At 31.9% G+C, this 15,539-nt stretch overlaps 1 protein-coding gene across 5 annotated transcripts in view; it reads left to right on the plus strand.

Moving 5' to 3' along the window:
- LOC145662613 (uncharacterized) overlaps window positions 1-15,539 on the plus strand; it is a 450,934-nt gene that overhangs the window by 401,023 nt on the left and 34,372 nt on the right. For 4 of the 5 annotated variants that reach the window (XM_081728341.1, XM_081728342.1, XM_081728345.1 and 1 more), the window contains 7 exons: window positions 1,002-1,184; window positions 3,574-3,679; window positions 4,702-4,827; window positions 7,817-8,025; window positions 10,636-10,747; window positions 12,816-12,878; window positions 14,077-14,191. In XM_081728341.1, the coding sequence (XP_081584467.1) occupies window positions 1,002-1,184; window positions 3,574-3,679; window positions 4,702-4,827; window positions 7,817-8,025; window positions 10,636-10,747; window positions 12,816-12,878; window positions 14,077-14,191 (914 nt within the window). The remainder of the gene's footprint in view (window positions 1-1,001; window positions 1,185-3,573; window positions 3,680-4,701; window positions 4,828-7,816; window positions 8,026-10,635; window positions 10,748-12,815; window positions 12,879-14,076; window positions 14,192-15,539) is intronic. The other variant, XM_081728343.1, reaches the window with a different exon arrangement.

Here is a 15,539-nt window from a genome sequence, read left to right on the forward strand (position 1 = left end):
TAACAGGATCTTTGTAGTGGTAGCTGGTGTGAATGCTCGTGTATTCATGAAACAGGTATATTATTATGAATGTATTGCAATGATCCCAGATTCGATTCCCGGACTTGGAAAATAATCGATCATCAAGGAAAACCACTATAAATGTTCTTTCAGCAGGAATTTCCCCGAACTCCTACAAAAGTCTCACTGTAAATGTTGCCGTCTGTCGGTTTTAAACTTAAATAGTCTAGAATTACAGTATTTATTTGATTTCAGTACAGGTGCTGGCTACTACAGTTGTCCTGAAATGTTACCTTTCCTTATCCTAACAATAATGGATAGTTATGTACGCAGTATAGTAATTTAAACACACTTGATTTAAGTTTTCTGTTATAATTAATTTAGAATTGAATGCTTATTTGAACTGTGGAGTTTGCAGCTTTCATTTGTTGAAAAATCAGATTCCTAAGAAAATCGCTAGTTACTGATGCAAGCCATGTTGTAAGGCGCCAGAAGCTCGCCTCGTTGTGTCCAAGGTTACTGATGCTAGCCAACGAAGATGGTGATAACTCGGAGATTACCAGGGGCACCCTGGTAACCCTACTATATATTTGTCTTATTTGTAGTCTTGAATATTGTTAAAAAACAGTATCGATATGAAAAACTCACTCTCAAGTTGTTATCATTTCACTTCCAAACAAAAATATGGTACATAACTTGAATCTATACAAAATTTTTGATCAGTCAAAATGACAGTTATATCAATATGAAAACAACCTTCTCTGCTTTAGCGCATAATACGAGTAGAATGATTTCAATACAGTAAATATAAGTAGAGAGTTGCACGATAAAATTGAACAAGATTTTGAAAACTATTATATTGTACAAGAAAATAAAGTAAATTTATTTCGGCTATATTCAGGGATGAAAATCAGTTTGCGTTCCTTAGAATACGTGTTTAGAAAAGTACAAACATTAATATAGACTATACTTATTGCTAATAGATTATGCTTTTGTTTTAGGATCCAACAGTGCAAGAGATTGCACGTGCGATTCTCCAGTGTGAACAATTCGTCTCTTTATCCAGGAATTGGAGACTTCATGCTCAACTTCTGGAACAGCTTGAGTGTCTGACACGATGCATGCCGTCGGATTTAATCAACAGCCAATTTGTACCTGTTATTTTTGTTAGAATACATAACGCTGTGAGTATATTTGTTTATTTTGGCTTATTTAGAAGAAAGTTTATTTCCTAAACGAAGTTATATTTACCTTGGGAAATTTGAAAGCAAAATACTTTGCGAGGAGGAACTAAAGACGCAATGGTATGATGTCATATTGCAAAAAGAGCAAGTTATTAAAAATCATTTTGAACATTCTGTAACTTAGAAAAAATGTCTATTGTAATACTACCTAATTGTTTTTGCGATATGGCGAAGAACGAAAAAAATGGAGGTAAAATTAAGATTTAAGTGTGAACTAACTTGAGGTCCACAAGATTTTATTTGTAAAATCTAATTAATCTTCTCTGAATGTTTATCATAAAACCACTAATGTTAAAAAGAAAAAAAAATATACAGTATTAAATTTAGAGTTTATCCTGTCTCTCTTTGGAAATCCAGGAAGTACACAGCGCTTCAGGAACGAGAGCTGTATATAGACCTTCGTTAGTGTATTCTATTATCTACAGTGATCAGATGTATAAAATTCACTATATAGCGTTAGATTTTCACTGTTCCTGTTATACATGTATAGCTCGATTTAGTACATATTTATATTTTTCTATCTTAAATACAATCTGAAACATAAGATCAAGTGATAGAACAGTTGTTAGCTAAAATTAATAGTCATCAATAGAACAGATTAACAATTGAATTTCATTACATGAGCGATAAAAACACTATTATACATCAATTATCAAGAAGTAGTTAAACCATCCCCTTATTCATCTTTTAAAACGAGGAACGTGCACATGTACATACTTAAAATCACTGTTCAAGAAATTGTTGGGTAGAACTCCCATGGTTTATTCAGCAAGAAGATAAGTGCTCACCCAACCTTTCTGCGAAAATGGAAGGTGAAACAACATTGTGCAAATGCTGCGCATATTGACCAGTCCAGTCAACTTATCCATAAAAACCGTAGAACAATACAACATGTCTTCGAAAAGTTCGGATAGCCGATAGCCACCTTCTATAAGGAATTTGTTTCTATTGAAACAATTCGCTTTATGCTCACCAGTTCGGATATTTCGGCAGATACTTCGCATATAAGCTCTAATATGACCAAGTCCAATGGAGACAACTCCAGTGATGTTTATAGCATCAGACTTGGATAGTGGAATAGTTGAAATTATTTCTTAGGAGAAAGGAATCAAAACTTACATTTTTCCAGTCCGATGAACGTTTTTTAAGAAAGGATTGTTGTCAGAGTATATCATGTCGATCATGAAATATAGTGGTATGTTGGACGGTTTTCCTAGTATGATTTCTGACCATTGGTTGTTCATGGCACATTGGTGGCAGAACCTTACTATAATATTCTGAATAATAAAGTGCTGTCAACACTGTGGAAGTTTTAAAGTGTGGATCTAGGCTACCTCTAAGATGATAGTGCCATGTATCATGTTAACAACAGCTGTTAAAGATGTGATATGGAGAAAACAGTATTTATTGACTATATTCACTCATTGGAAGCTCTGACGTGAACTGAATCAACGCTTGTAGAACGAATTAAAACTCCAGGCTGACGTATCCAGTATTTGTGTCTCAACCGACGTACTGCGCGGGGAATCGTGGAACATAGTTTGCAGTCCTTTGCCAACTTGTGGGTTCACTAGATACTGATTTGTTAGGATAGGTGTCCAATTACTTTTTGGTAAGAAGTGTACATCTAATAAAAGACATGTCATGCTGTTCAACAACTATCAACACAATTGTAATTTTTCTTTTTTTCGTCGATAATGTGTAGGTTGAGTTCCCAGAGCGAATATGAAGAATTAGGTTCATCTTAGAGCAGAACGTATCCGATTATTTCCCTCCCTACACACTTTCTCGTTAATACTTTATTAAGGAAGTAGTCTGAGGGTGCGTGGTTTGATGAGTAAAGTGCCTATCGAGGCACTCAAAGCAGATACCTGTCAGTTTTGATTTATTGTGCACAATGAATCGATGATTTGGCAGGAGCGTAACTTTTCGTATAAGAAGTTGCATGTGTTATCCTCACCCTTGACCAACAGAGAAAGTAATGTCTTGATGCTTTTGTATTAGATATATATGAATTTTAAGTGAAATATATTTCTTATGTCTGAATAAATTTTGGGAAAATTAAGATAACACACTGTATTTCTCAACCTTTTATGTTCTATTTCGATTGGCAGTTGATTTTCATTGTAGCAATTAGCTTCATATCTGTTCTGCAAACTTACCAAGAGTCCTCTGTTCGTAATTTTTATTTTATTTTATTTTTATTTTTATAAATTAACGTAGTTTATCACATTTTCTACAAAACTAACCCTATCTTGTAACGTGTGTGCTCTTTCGCTTCTGGTATTAATTTGAAGATTGACAGCGTGTGCAATAATCTGTGTTCCAGAGACCTCTTCCATGTCGCTTGGCTGCTGCGCGAACGTTGCTCGTTTTCCTTCGATACAATTTGAGACCAAGTCAGAGAAATGAAATTCGTAAAAGAATTTACGAAGGTATGTAATCACTAAATTAAATCCTATCTGAAATTTGATGAAAGTAAATGTAAGGATTATGAAAATATTTAACCATTCTAGAAAATAAATACGAACGAACAATTTTCGTCGTGGCTGTGTGGTCAGGTTCTCGTCTTTGCTGTAGAATTCCCAGTAAATCTACGTCTTATATATCTCGATGCTGAAAAAGAAATGTTCAACTCATATTAATAATTTTATATACGATAACAAATAGATACCAAATCAAACTAATGGTAGAGCAGAATTAAATTTAATCTACAGTAAATAATATTGGTTCAGAAAGTGCTTTTCGTGTGCCACATTTCATATAAATGGCTTTGGAGTGAATGAAGTAGAAGAATATGTTTGAACTCAGCCTTCGCAGTATTGTTTTTGTTTTAAAAAAATAATATATATATAAATATTTGTAATTATAAATGTAAAGAATATCCGGGTTTGATCCACATGGGATGCTTGTTGCAGGTATAAACCCAAATAATGGTTCAAATCCACTGTAAACTTCAGTCAATAATACATGTAAAATTAGTTTAAAAAAAAAAATAATAATACAGATATAATATATTAGTTTTTCACTGTATACTGCAGTATTAGTGTTTTCATTGATAACTATCAAGTCAAATACAGACCAAATTATAGACATATCTTAATAGAATGTATTTTAAGTGCACATTAATTACCATAGTCATAAAATATGCAAAACTAATTCTCCAAATTTTAAGAAATTAATGTGCACATAAAAAGTTATGGGATCATATATTTAAATAACCTCTAGTTGAAGAAAACATCCAAAATGGAGGTATTGATTTTAAAGTCTTAGCTACAATCGACATGCGTCTTTGAAGTCTCATGACTTACGGTGCAGATGTTCTACGTATATAATTTCAGTGTTTATCTCAGTAAGTTGTCTTACTGGTATTTCTATGTATATAAGCTGAAAAACTACTTAGTGAATTTTGATCAACGAATGTTAATAATAATTTTCCTTTGCATCTTTATTTCAGAGTTGTGTCGAGGGAGAAGTTGTCATAGTAGAATGCTTTATTTGAAAATGTGTGATATGATGATCCAGCTTTTCTCTAGAGCTTATTTTAAGGAACATTTTTTTCTTGGTGCTCTTGAACTTGCAGGTTTGTAATTTTTATACTTGATCAATATTTTTATTAGTACTTATAGCGTCATGAATATATTATAATTAATACCTACTTTTATAGTTATTTTTGTTAATGTTGTAAATGTATGTATGTTAAAATCTACGTTAATCTCATGCCATTAAGAAAGGCCAAGAAAACGGAAAAGTAGACTAAATAAAATGAGGCAGTAATGTTTATAAAAGAGACTAACCGCCTACATGATTGTCAATAGATGTGTACTGTGCTCTATCACATGGAATTGAATCAAGCAAACACATACGTATCTTTATCTGTTTCATATCGTTAATCCTAGTATGTTTAAAATATCGTCGTTGAAAGGAGGATGTCAGAGCCTCTTAATGCATAAGCCTGATGGTCACTTGCCGGGAGGAGGGGGGGGGGAGCATGAGCAGAATTACACGTATTACGTGTAAAATGTAGTCGTAGAGTCTCCAGCTCACTTGTTTTCCCGGAAACTCATAATGTTAAGATGGCATTGATGGGTGGCCTGAATTTTTAAATGAGACTATAGAAAGAGCAGTGTATAAGTTCGAAAATAATACATAACAATATGTGTAAGATACTTTTGACTGGTATAGAAGTAAATAATACCGTTTTAGATGACAACAATGTTACGTGCAGTAACCCGAATTACGTGTAAGCATATTCGAATAATACAATTGTTTGCAGAAAATAGTTGAAAAGAATATGTCATAGAACATAAAGACTAGGTCAAGCATTGGCCCGGAGTCGGTAGCGCAGTCCTATAATTCAGCTTCCTTGAATGCGAGATAGTGTGGTGGGTAATGGTTTATGAACTGCGAAGGTTAATTCTGTATGATGGTGTACACCACGAACTGCAACGAAGCTAAGCCCGAGTCGTGTTTCAAAGCCCACGTTAATAGTAGATTCGTCCTTCATAAAACCAAGTTTTTCGATAGAGCACTAAAAAGACAAGACTATATTTTCCAACTATGTTCCTATCACTAAGGCTTCTCTTCCATCCACTACATGTGTTACTCCTTGCTGATGTTGTTTTGCCATAAGTTCTATAGACCATCATGAACTTAGACATTGTTCCTCGCGACACACTAACCATTTTAGATATACCGATGCCAGCTAACCGCGCACCCACAATTTGACCTTTTTGAAATTCATAGGTCTCTCACCGTTTGTGTTTGTTTGTTTTTAACGCACGCCTCCACTCCACTTCGCTTGGCATGCTATAGACGATCATTTAACCCCTTATTAACAACCGCTAGGTACTATACATTAATCCTCAGTGTTATCACCTCAGACATCTTACATGTTGCATATACATGTGTTTCCATTATTTTGGTAATAATTTGTTTATCAATAATGATAATATAGAGGTGAAAAAGAAACTTAGTTACCTATTTTCTAACGAGTGTAAGAACTCATTGAATTTCTTAAAACCTAAAGCGATATGTTGAGATTCTGCAGATACTGTCACATTAGGAGAGTATGGAAAGCGAAGGAAGCTATGATTAAAAAAAAAAAAAAAAAAAAAAAAAAAAAATTGAATTCATCTCTAATTTCAATTTTGCTAGCGCAACCACAAAAACCAACTACGAAATAACTTCCGTGAATACGATTGAATAATTAGAAATAAATATAATAATTCGTTAAAAAAGTAATAATAAGTACTTTCGTAGTTGGTAAATAGCCATAATTATTTCTTTCTTATGCAAATGAATTCTTAATCCCAGAATGTAAAGAGTGTGATTGTTCTTATAAACAAATTTTGTATTGGGTTTCTCTAAATCATTATATTCAAGGGGAAATGTAATAAAATTCGGTATATTCTACTCAGGTATATATTCAGCATCAAGCATATACTCAGCTAATTTAATGTATGAACAGGAGAAATTTTAAAATTGGCAAATATATTTATGTTATCTGAAACGAATTCGAAAAATATAAACATTAAAATAATAAATCCAAAAATAATCGTAGGTCATTTGAGACTGTAACGGCTACTTTTACGTTCCACGGATTTGTCCTGTAGGCTAAAGGAGATGGGAGGTTAATGGAAATGAACGACTATAAAATAATTTGTGAAATGCAAATTTGGAAGGAAATTGGAGAAGCCCGAGAAAATCCACAGACACGATATTGTCCATCACAAACTCACATGGCCTTGGATCAAACCAGGGACCTCTCTCGTATAAGGGATGAATGCTCTACCACTAAACCACTGTACTCCCCTCTACGAAAGAAAAATTTGATGTAATCTCTCTTTGAGCAAAAAGTTGTGGAAAGGTGACCTTGTATAAGAATTCGAATGTTGAAAAAATAACTACTGCAAGTAAAAATAGTAATCAAAATGTTTGCAAGATTTTAAGAAACAAAAGATTTGGACAAAATCCTGGTTTGATTTACTTTAAAGGAATAACTAATAACCTAGTAGTAGAAAATTTGTCGTCTATGTTGTTAGGCGCTATACTACTAAGACTGTTGATGAGAAAGTATACCAGAATGTTCCTTCCAATGATAATAATTACGTGACAGTTTCATTACTAATGGAACGAAGCAATTTTGCCAGATTCAAAAGAAAGTCTGTGTTTTAGTTTATAAAGTCAAGATACATTAATAGATACAGAAGGTTAGCAATACTCATCAGGAACTATATGATACAAATACTGTATTTAAACGTAGTAATAAATAACATGAAATACAGATTTACTGTAATGTAACCTATTTAGAATCAAAATATCTTTTCTTTCAAAGAAAATTTATTAATTTTTAAATGAAATTGAACGATAGGTTCTATGAGGAACAAATTTCTAAACACGTTAAATTACATATTATGCAGATATATTTAACTGGTTTCAATTGTAACTAAGAAATATGTTTCTAATATGTACGTATCACATATAGATTTTCTTTGAAAGAATGTTTTGGTGTAAGTTTGGTTACAAGACCTAATTAGTAGATACACTTTAAAAGTATATTTTTCGAGCAGAGGATCCTGTGCCAAATATTCGTTTGAAGTTCTGCTCCATCTTGCCCAAATTGAAAGAGCTCCTGAAGCTGCCGGGTGACCGAAAACTTCTTCAGGCTCTGGAGACAAGCCTTCGAAAGTTATTGTTGAACGAGAAGGATAGAGATGTGTCAGCTGCCGTCAGAACAGCTATCGAAGAATTGGACAAAATTGAAACAGTCATAGAACTGGTAAGTACAAACATTGTGTTGACTTCATGTAAAAATGTTCTTGCAACTATCCTTAAAATCTGCAGTAAATACAGGGTAGACCAAAAGTATTTATACTTTACCGTATTGATCAGCTTATTGCATTTAATATCATTTCTTATTTTTATCCATCAGGTAGACTTAGTTTCTTTATTATTTGTTCTTAATGTGTTTTTACTTATATATTTTAAGCTTGGAACAGCCGAAGCAAACAAACCTATAAGCTAGAATATTATACTTGATCAATGCAGGGATGTATACCTACTTTTGGGCCACTCTACAGTATTTAACTCTAATCACGTTTAGAAGTTGTGTTGAATTGAATCAGATTAACAGCAAAGCTTTTATGATGGGTCGGACACAAATGAGTCTGTCCAAATGAAATTTGCTTCTTTTTTAATTCTTTTTTTTTTTTTTCTTCTTTTAGCAATAACTACAAAGTAAAATCAAAATTTGAGAGTTATAGGGCCTTAACAATAATATTGCTTTAATTAGAATAGTCAATTTTTGACATTTTGTTTTAGTTAAAAAATATATCATGCACATATTATGATGTTATAATATGCATGGTATATTTCAGCTCAAATAGTATCTACAGGTGTATGAAAAATTTAGGAGCACTTTCTCATTTCTGTGTACTGTTATTTCCAAATTTTAGTATTGTTTCTTCTGTTAGCATTATTTTTGAAAGCAAAATAGTTGAAGTTTTACTTTACAGACTCTTTTTAATAGAACCGGAGTTGAAGACTCGGGTTAGATTTCCAGTGGTAGCTCATGTGGTTCGGATCCCACGTTCTCTTCTCATATAGCCTCGCTGCTAAAAAGGACGCTTAACTCAAAATCACATCACATCTGTAGTAGAACCAAATCTTTTAAATGTTTATCCTTTTTGTGATTAAAGCGGAAATTGGTAATAACCGATATGTTTCTTATGTGATGAAAATCAATGTACGAAAGATTATTGTTCCTCAGCCATGTTGACACTTCTAACACTTGTTTACTGATTTCCGTAATCAAATTTTCATTTTCTCCAATAACGGATATATATTTAACCTTATTGTGTTTATTGATCTTAATAAAAAAATGTACGCTTTTATCTATTATCTTATAAATAAAAAAGTGCGAAAAAAAGAAAGATACTGTTTGCGATCGCATCACAACAAAGCGGTTGAACTGTTCAATTTTATTTTTCACTATATTTAGTACCTACCTCGAGTTGGATTTTAATTATGTCACTTTACTTAAAATGCGTATTCTATGGAAAGGGTTTATTATGCCAAAAATGCCAAAAATGGAGTATCTCATGAGCCCTCAAGTAGGTAGATGAAACTAGGAATGTAAACGCATCACGTGTTCCAGTTTTCGAAAATTCTTCTTTTTTTGCGGGGAGATTGGGGGGAAAGATGGAATTTCTACAGTATTTTAATTTCCCACTTTGTATTAATAAAATGGCGAATAAAGGAAACAGTTGAATTATTCAATATGAATTTTTGAGCACAGTTAATTCTTGGATTGCCCTGGGTTTTTACCATTACAGTTTTATTGAAATGCATATTCTAGGGAAAAGAACGAGGTTCAAATACACCATTCAAATATGTTCAATGAACCTATTGCTCGCTTGCGAAGAACAGGTATTACAGCTGGCACACTCTTAAATGGATACTGCATTCTTTCTATTAATAATTAAATTATCTTGGTTATCCGAATTTTGTTAGAGTGAGTATTATTTGAAGCTTGTAAGAAATTTGATTTCCTGACTGAGTTGCTAATTCCCCGCTCTCCAAAACCGACTGCAGATAAATATGAAACGCATAATAGCAAGAGGAGGCGTATGGAGAATATACTTGCAATGAGTAAAAAGCGTAAAGCTATATATCCAATAGGAATCCAGCAATTTTGTAGAAACTGTGATTCACATTGTGAAGCAGATACACTATAGGGAGGATACTCTCGTAAATAAGAGCACACTTTATTTCACACATTAAGATACTTAATAATGTTAAAACATATTGGTAAATCGGCAATTTTACCATAGTTACGTAATGAACATTTGACATTCTTTGCTGTTTAAAACATCACTCCCGTGATAGCACAAAAAGAATATCGGGATGAGTGAGCACTATTTTGCTAGGAAGGAAGATTACCACAAGAAGGAAAGAAATTTTAAAATACACACACGAAATGTTACAAAACTATGAAAACAGAAAAAAGCGCGACATTTGGTGTCAGCATGAGAGGGTACCTTTCTATTTATTATAATAAATAAATAGTAAGAAAAACAAAAGAAAAGAATAATTTCTATCCAGCTGAATCAAGATGCAATTTTGACTTTTGGTACACAGGGGAAGAAACATTAGTATTTAAACGTTGAATTTTGTTTCTCTCAGTGCTTCTTTCTTCTGAACTTCATTCTTCCTACGTGGTCTTCATATAATTCTGATGTGCAAAATATAAATATGTCAGCATTCATGATCGTAGTGTAAAGCGAGTGGGGCCAATATTTTAAATATTATATCCTTTGTAGTTTTTTCGTGTTTCATGGGAAGAGATTTCGAATAATTTGTTTTAAGTAAGTGGTTAATCTTATTACAGAGAAACACCGGCGTGTTTGATGCATTAGAATTAGAAGATAAGAAGAAGGAGGAGGAAGAACTGATGCTGGCAGAACAACATGCAGGAACAAGGAAAAGTATTGATAAAAAAGGTAAGTCATTTCAATAATAATTTAAATTGGCATCGGTAAGTATGTATATCATTTAGTTTGAGAGTTCGTGTATTTTAAACATTTTATACATTTAACCCTTAAAAAGCGGGCTTTTTAAATACATAAAGCTCTTTAAACGTGGAATTATTTATACTTGTTTTGGGGAATTTATATAACTTGAAATTTAATTAGTTTAAATCTAATATCTCATCTCCGATTGGACTGAAAGACACGAAACAGAAACCGTTGGGCTCTCTTGGTTCGTGTTTTATTTTAGAAAAAAAATGCATTAAGCTTTTTCGCATAAATCCAGTGTTTACAGTTTAAAATTGCGAGGATTACAAGGAGCTATTCTTTTAAATATTTGTGAACAATTGCTACATGTGCTATTTTGGATAGACATATACTGAATAACCATAAGCAGTTATTTAGTTTTGAATTTACTAAAATAACAGCAGCTGATTGACATAAATAATATGCTGTAAAAAGTGGTTTCATAAAGAATAGAATCAATTACCCGCTTCGTTGGGTTAAATTAAGAAAAATAGTAGTATGTTCCCGTTAGTCAGGCACTTTATACTATTACTAAAGCGCTATCTGATATCGGTCATTTTCGATGATTTTTTATATTTATCTCCCCTCCGCCTCCCCCACGTTGCGTGACTGAATTTAGATTTAAACTGCATCGGAAGTATCGCTGTTCATCACAGCAAACCCGAAAACAATGGATTCAGCACTAATATCTTCATTTTCGATTATTTTTATATATCTCCCCCTCGCCTCTCTCATGTTGCGGGGCTTGGTATCGGAAGTGTCATTGTTCATCTCAGCAACCCTGAAAACTACGAATTCGACACTGATATTGGTAATTTCTATAATTTTTATGTATTTCCTTCCTTCCCCTCCTCCAAGTTTTGGGCTGAATTTGGATTTAAGCGGGATCGAAAGTGTCACTGTTCATCTTGGCGATCCCAAAAACTATGAATTCGACACAAATATTGGTCATTTTAGATCATTTTTATGTATCTCCCTTCCCCTCCCTCAAGTTGCGGGGCTGTAGTTGGATTTAAACAACATCGGAAATGTCACTGTTCATCTCAGCGACCCCGAACACTATAGATTCGACTAATATCGGTCATTTTCTATCATTTTTAAATGTTCCTCCCCTCCCCCAAGTTGCACCGTCAAAGTGAAATGATAAAAAACAACTATCTCAGGTCTGAACCTCATCTATGTTGATAATTTGATCGAGATCAGTCGGGTGGTTCAAGAATTATTAAGTTTTATTTATTTTTATATATATATATATCTCTCCCCTAAGCTCTACTGTCAAAGTAATATGATAAAAACCATCATAGGTCCGAACTTCATCGATGTTGAAAATTTGATTGAGATCGATGGGGTGGTTCAAGAGTGATGAAGTCACAAAGATAGTCGTCACTTTCATTTTTATTTTATTTTATTTTATTTTATTTTATTTTATTTTATTTTATTTTATTTTATTTTATTTTATTTTATTTTATTTTATTTTATTTTATTTTATTTTATTTATTTATTTATTTATTTATTTATTTATTTATTTATTTATTTATTTATTTATTTATTTATTTATTTATTTATTATTATTATTATTATTATTATTATTATTATTATTATTATTATTATTATTATTATTATTATTATTATTATTATTATTATTATTATTATTATTATTTGCATATATCTCCCCCTCCCCCTCCTCTACGTTGCACCGTCAAAGTCAAATGATAAAATTCGTTCCAGGCCCGAACCTCATCTAGTTTAAAATTTGATCGAGATCGGTGTGATGGTTCAAGAGATTAAGAGTCACAAACATAGTCACTTTCAATTTTATAATATAGATTGACGCCGTGTTACATTTGTAATTAACAAGTTAACGATGAATAGAAAGAAAGCAATGAAAGATAAACATGTATTCGTATTTCAAAAGCGATAGTTACATGACCATAATTACGAATATGTGAATATGTGAATAAGGTATTTGTGTAGCATTTTTTTCAACCACTGAACCTCTCTCTCTTTCAACAAGCAATCCATAACTTGAATAAAGGATTTGATCAGACTGGCTCTGCAGCGGATCTTCCTAGATCAGGTAGGCCTAATGTTGAATAATAAAATACATTTTCGTGGAGTGAAGAAACAAGATTCTTAATACATTTTGATTGTATATATTTATATTGCAGCGTGATTAGAGAGACTTTAAAAATGAAATTTATCCAGTGCAAACTCTTGCATTTTAAAGGAAGCAAGTTGTCTGCCTCAATAAATCTCCCCCTCGCTACGGTCTTGATCATTATCAATGGCATTATCATTATATAGTATGAAAAAGATAAGTAAGAAATTCAATAAAGAATGAAATAATTGAGTTGAAATCTAAAGAATTCCAATTTTGGACATAGAAATATATATATATATATATATATATATATATATATATATATATATATATATATATATATATATATATATATTTGTATGTTTTCCAGAAGAAAGAAAAAAACTGCTTTTATTCTTATGTATAATTGTTTAATTGATCACAGAATTTCATACTTGCTTTTTCCAAATCCCTCCTCGATCTCGTACCGTTGATAATGATTGTTCAGTGTGCAGTTTAAGTACATAGAATATTTATAGGGAATCATATTTTTTTAGATCCATGGATTTTTTTGTTTGTTTGTTTTTCAAAGCTTTGATTGGATATTCCTATATTGAAAATTTTAATGTGCATATGATTAATTGCATAGACCCTATCTGCACTTGAATAATTCTTTTTCATTTAATTTTATTTAATTTATTTCTAAAGAGAGTGTACACCTCCAACATTTTTATGATTCATCAATTTAAAAATAAAATGAAAGTTAAGTTATTTTTGAAGCACAAACTGATTAGAAAAAAATGTAAGTAAAAGGCTTATAGTTCACTAGGCAATAAATTTAGCAGATAGTTTACAAAGTGACTACTTTTCAGCCTTTTTTCCCGTTTTTCTTTCTTAATGCTCACTAATTTATGAACAATATTAGCATCTCAGGAAATACAAAAGACTGGTTGATAGAATTGTAGGGAACTGAACTCTATTTTACCTATGTCGTTTGATTGCCCTATACTAACAGGCAACCTACAAGCAAGCAACACAGACAAGTTTGTTCTCGTGGGCTTCAGTTAAGCAGATAGTTCTTGCAATTATTTTCCGAGTTATTTGTTAGCATCTCTATAAAGCATATATAAATAATGTGTGTGTGTTAAGCATATAATATCATATAGATACATCCTCATTTGATGTATTTCGTCAGGAAAATCTGGAATAGCAGCACCAAAGAGATTGTCTACAATGAAAGTGAAGTCTCCGGTAGATGCAAGATCTCAGGGTTCTTCAATAACAACAACAACAGATAGGAGACCAGAAAGGTTAGTTGTACGTTTTTATATCTTGGGATTACTTATTTAGCTATTTAGTAAATAACCGTGAGCTGCAAGGAATGATTCCCAGTTGTACAAGAGGTTTAGAAAATTGGGAAATTGATTCGGTTGATCCCTCGAAGGGATAACTTTTCCAAAAGATTATCGCCAATGTCAAAAGTATGTAGAGCAACCTGCTTTCTGTTTTATTTTTATTTATTTATTTATTTATTTATTTTTGATAATTGTGTTTTATTTTTTAACAGATTATGTTTAAGCCAATTTTTAACATAAATAATGGAACGCAAATATATTATAAATACTATATATTCTGTCTGTTTATTAATATTTTATGCATAATAGTTTTTTTTTTTCATACCAGTAAACTGAAATTAAATGTTGTTCATCAATATTATAAATTTAATTTCTTTTTATGACAGTTAAGTAAATTTGTAAGATAGTATAAATTTATATAAGTATACAGTGCAATAACAAATCAATGCTTAAGAATGCCGAGCTAGTAATCTATGTAACTCTTTCTCTTCATAACTACCCTGAAAAAGTTTGTTAATTGTAAGTTTTAGGTAAACGGCAAGATTTTCTTGTCAGACACGATCCTTTGAAACTCTTCTCGCAGTTGAAACAGATAATGAATTGCTCTCATTCAAAGTGTGCACTGACCACGAAAATATAAGAACTGTAGTTACATTTTTAAAATTCTTAAGTTTTAAACTTTAGTATCTGTATTCGAGAAAACAAGTTTTTAGTTTTTAAAATATCCGTTGTTGAAGTGCCTAATTTTTCATAGTTGAAAAATTGAAATAAAATTGAAATTGAAATAAAATTAAAATTGAAATAATACATTTTATTCTTGCTTACAATTTTTAGACTAATACTACCTACCGTTTCCCTTTGGTACTGGTTCCTAGAATAGTCCCTAAAGAGAAAGTTGATAACAACCTGGTTCAGATTTCCCGTCCTGTTCAAGCGCAAATTCACAAAAGTATAAAATAAGTGATACGATATTACGATATGGGAGTAGAGATGCAAAAAAGCCGGCTTTTTTGAATCGATGGTTTTTTTCACATAAAAAGCCGGCTTTTTTGGGAAAAAAACTAGAATTTTGGAAATTTTGGCTTTTTTCAACTTCATGATTTTTCTATCTAAATAGCTTTCTTATAGTATATTCTATAGTTAGATAAGAATTACATGACCTGAATGTGATATTTCGCTCTGAAATTCACCATCAAGATGGATGGAGCACATGTATTACGAATTAAAGCTAACATGAAGAATGTAGTATTTGAGGGTAATTTTAGAGGCTTTTTAACTTTATTTTAACTTTTGAGTTATCGAC

The sequence above is a fragment of the Thermobia domestica genome, chromosome 10 (assembly GCF_964235325.1).
Source record: "Thermobia domestica chromosome 10, izTheDome1.hap1.1, whole genome shotgun sequence".
NCBI classification, from domain to species: domain Eukaryota; kingdom Metazoa; phylum Arthropoda; class Insecta; order Zygentoma; family Lepismatidae; genus Thermobia; species Thermobia domestica.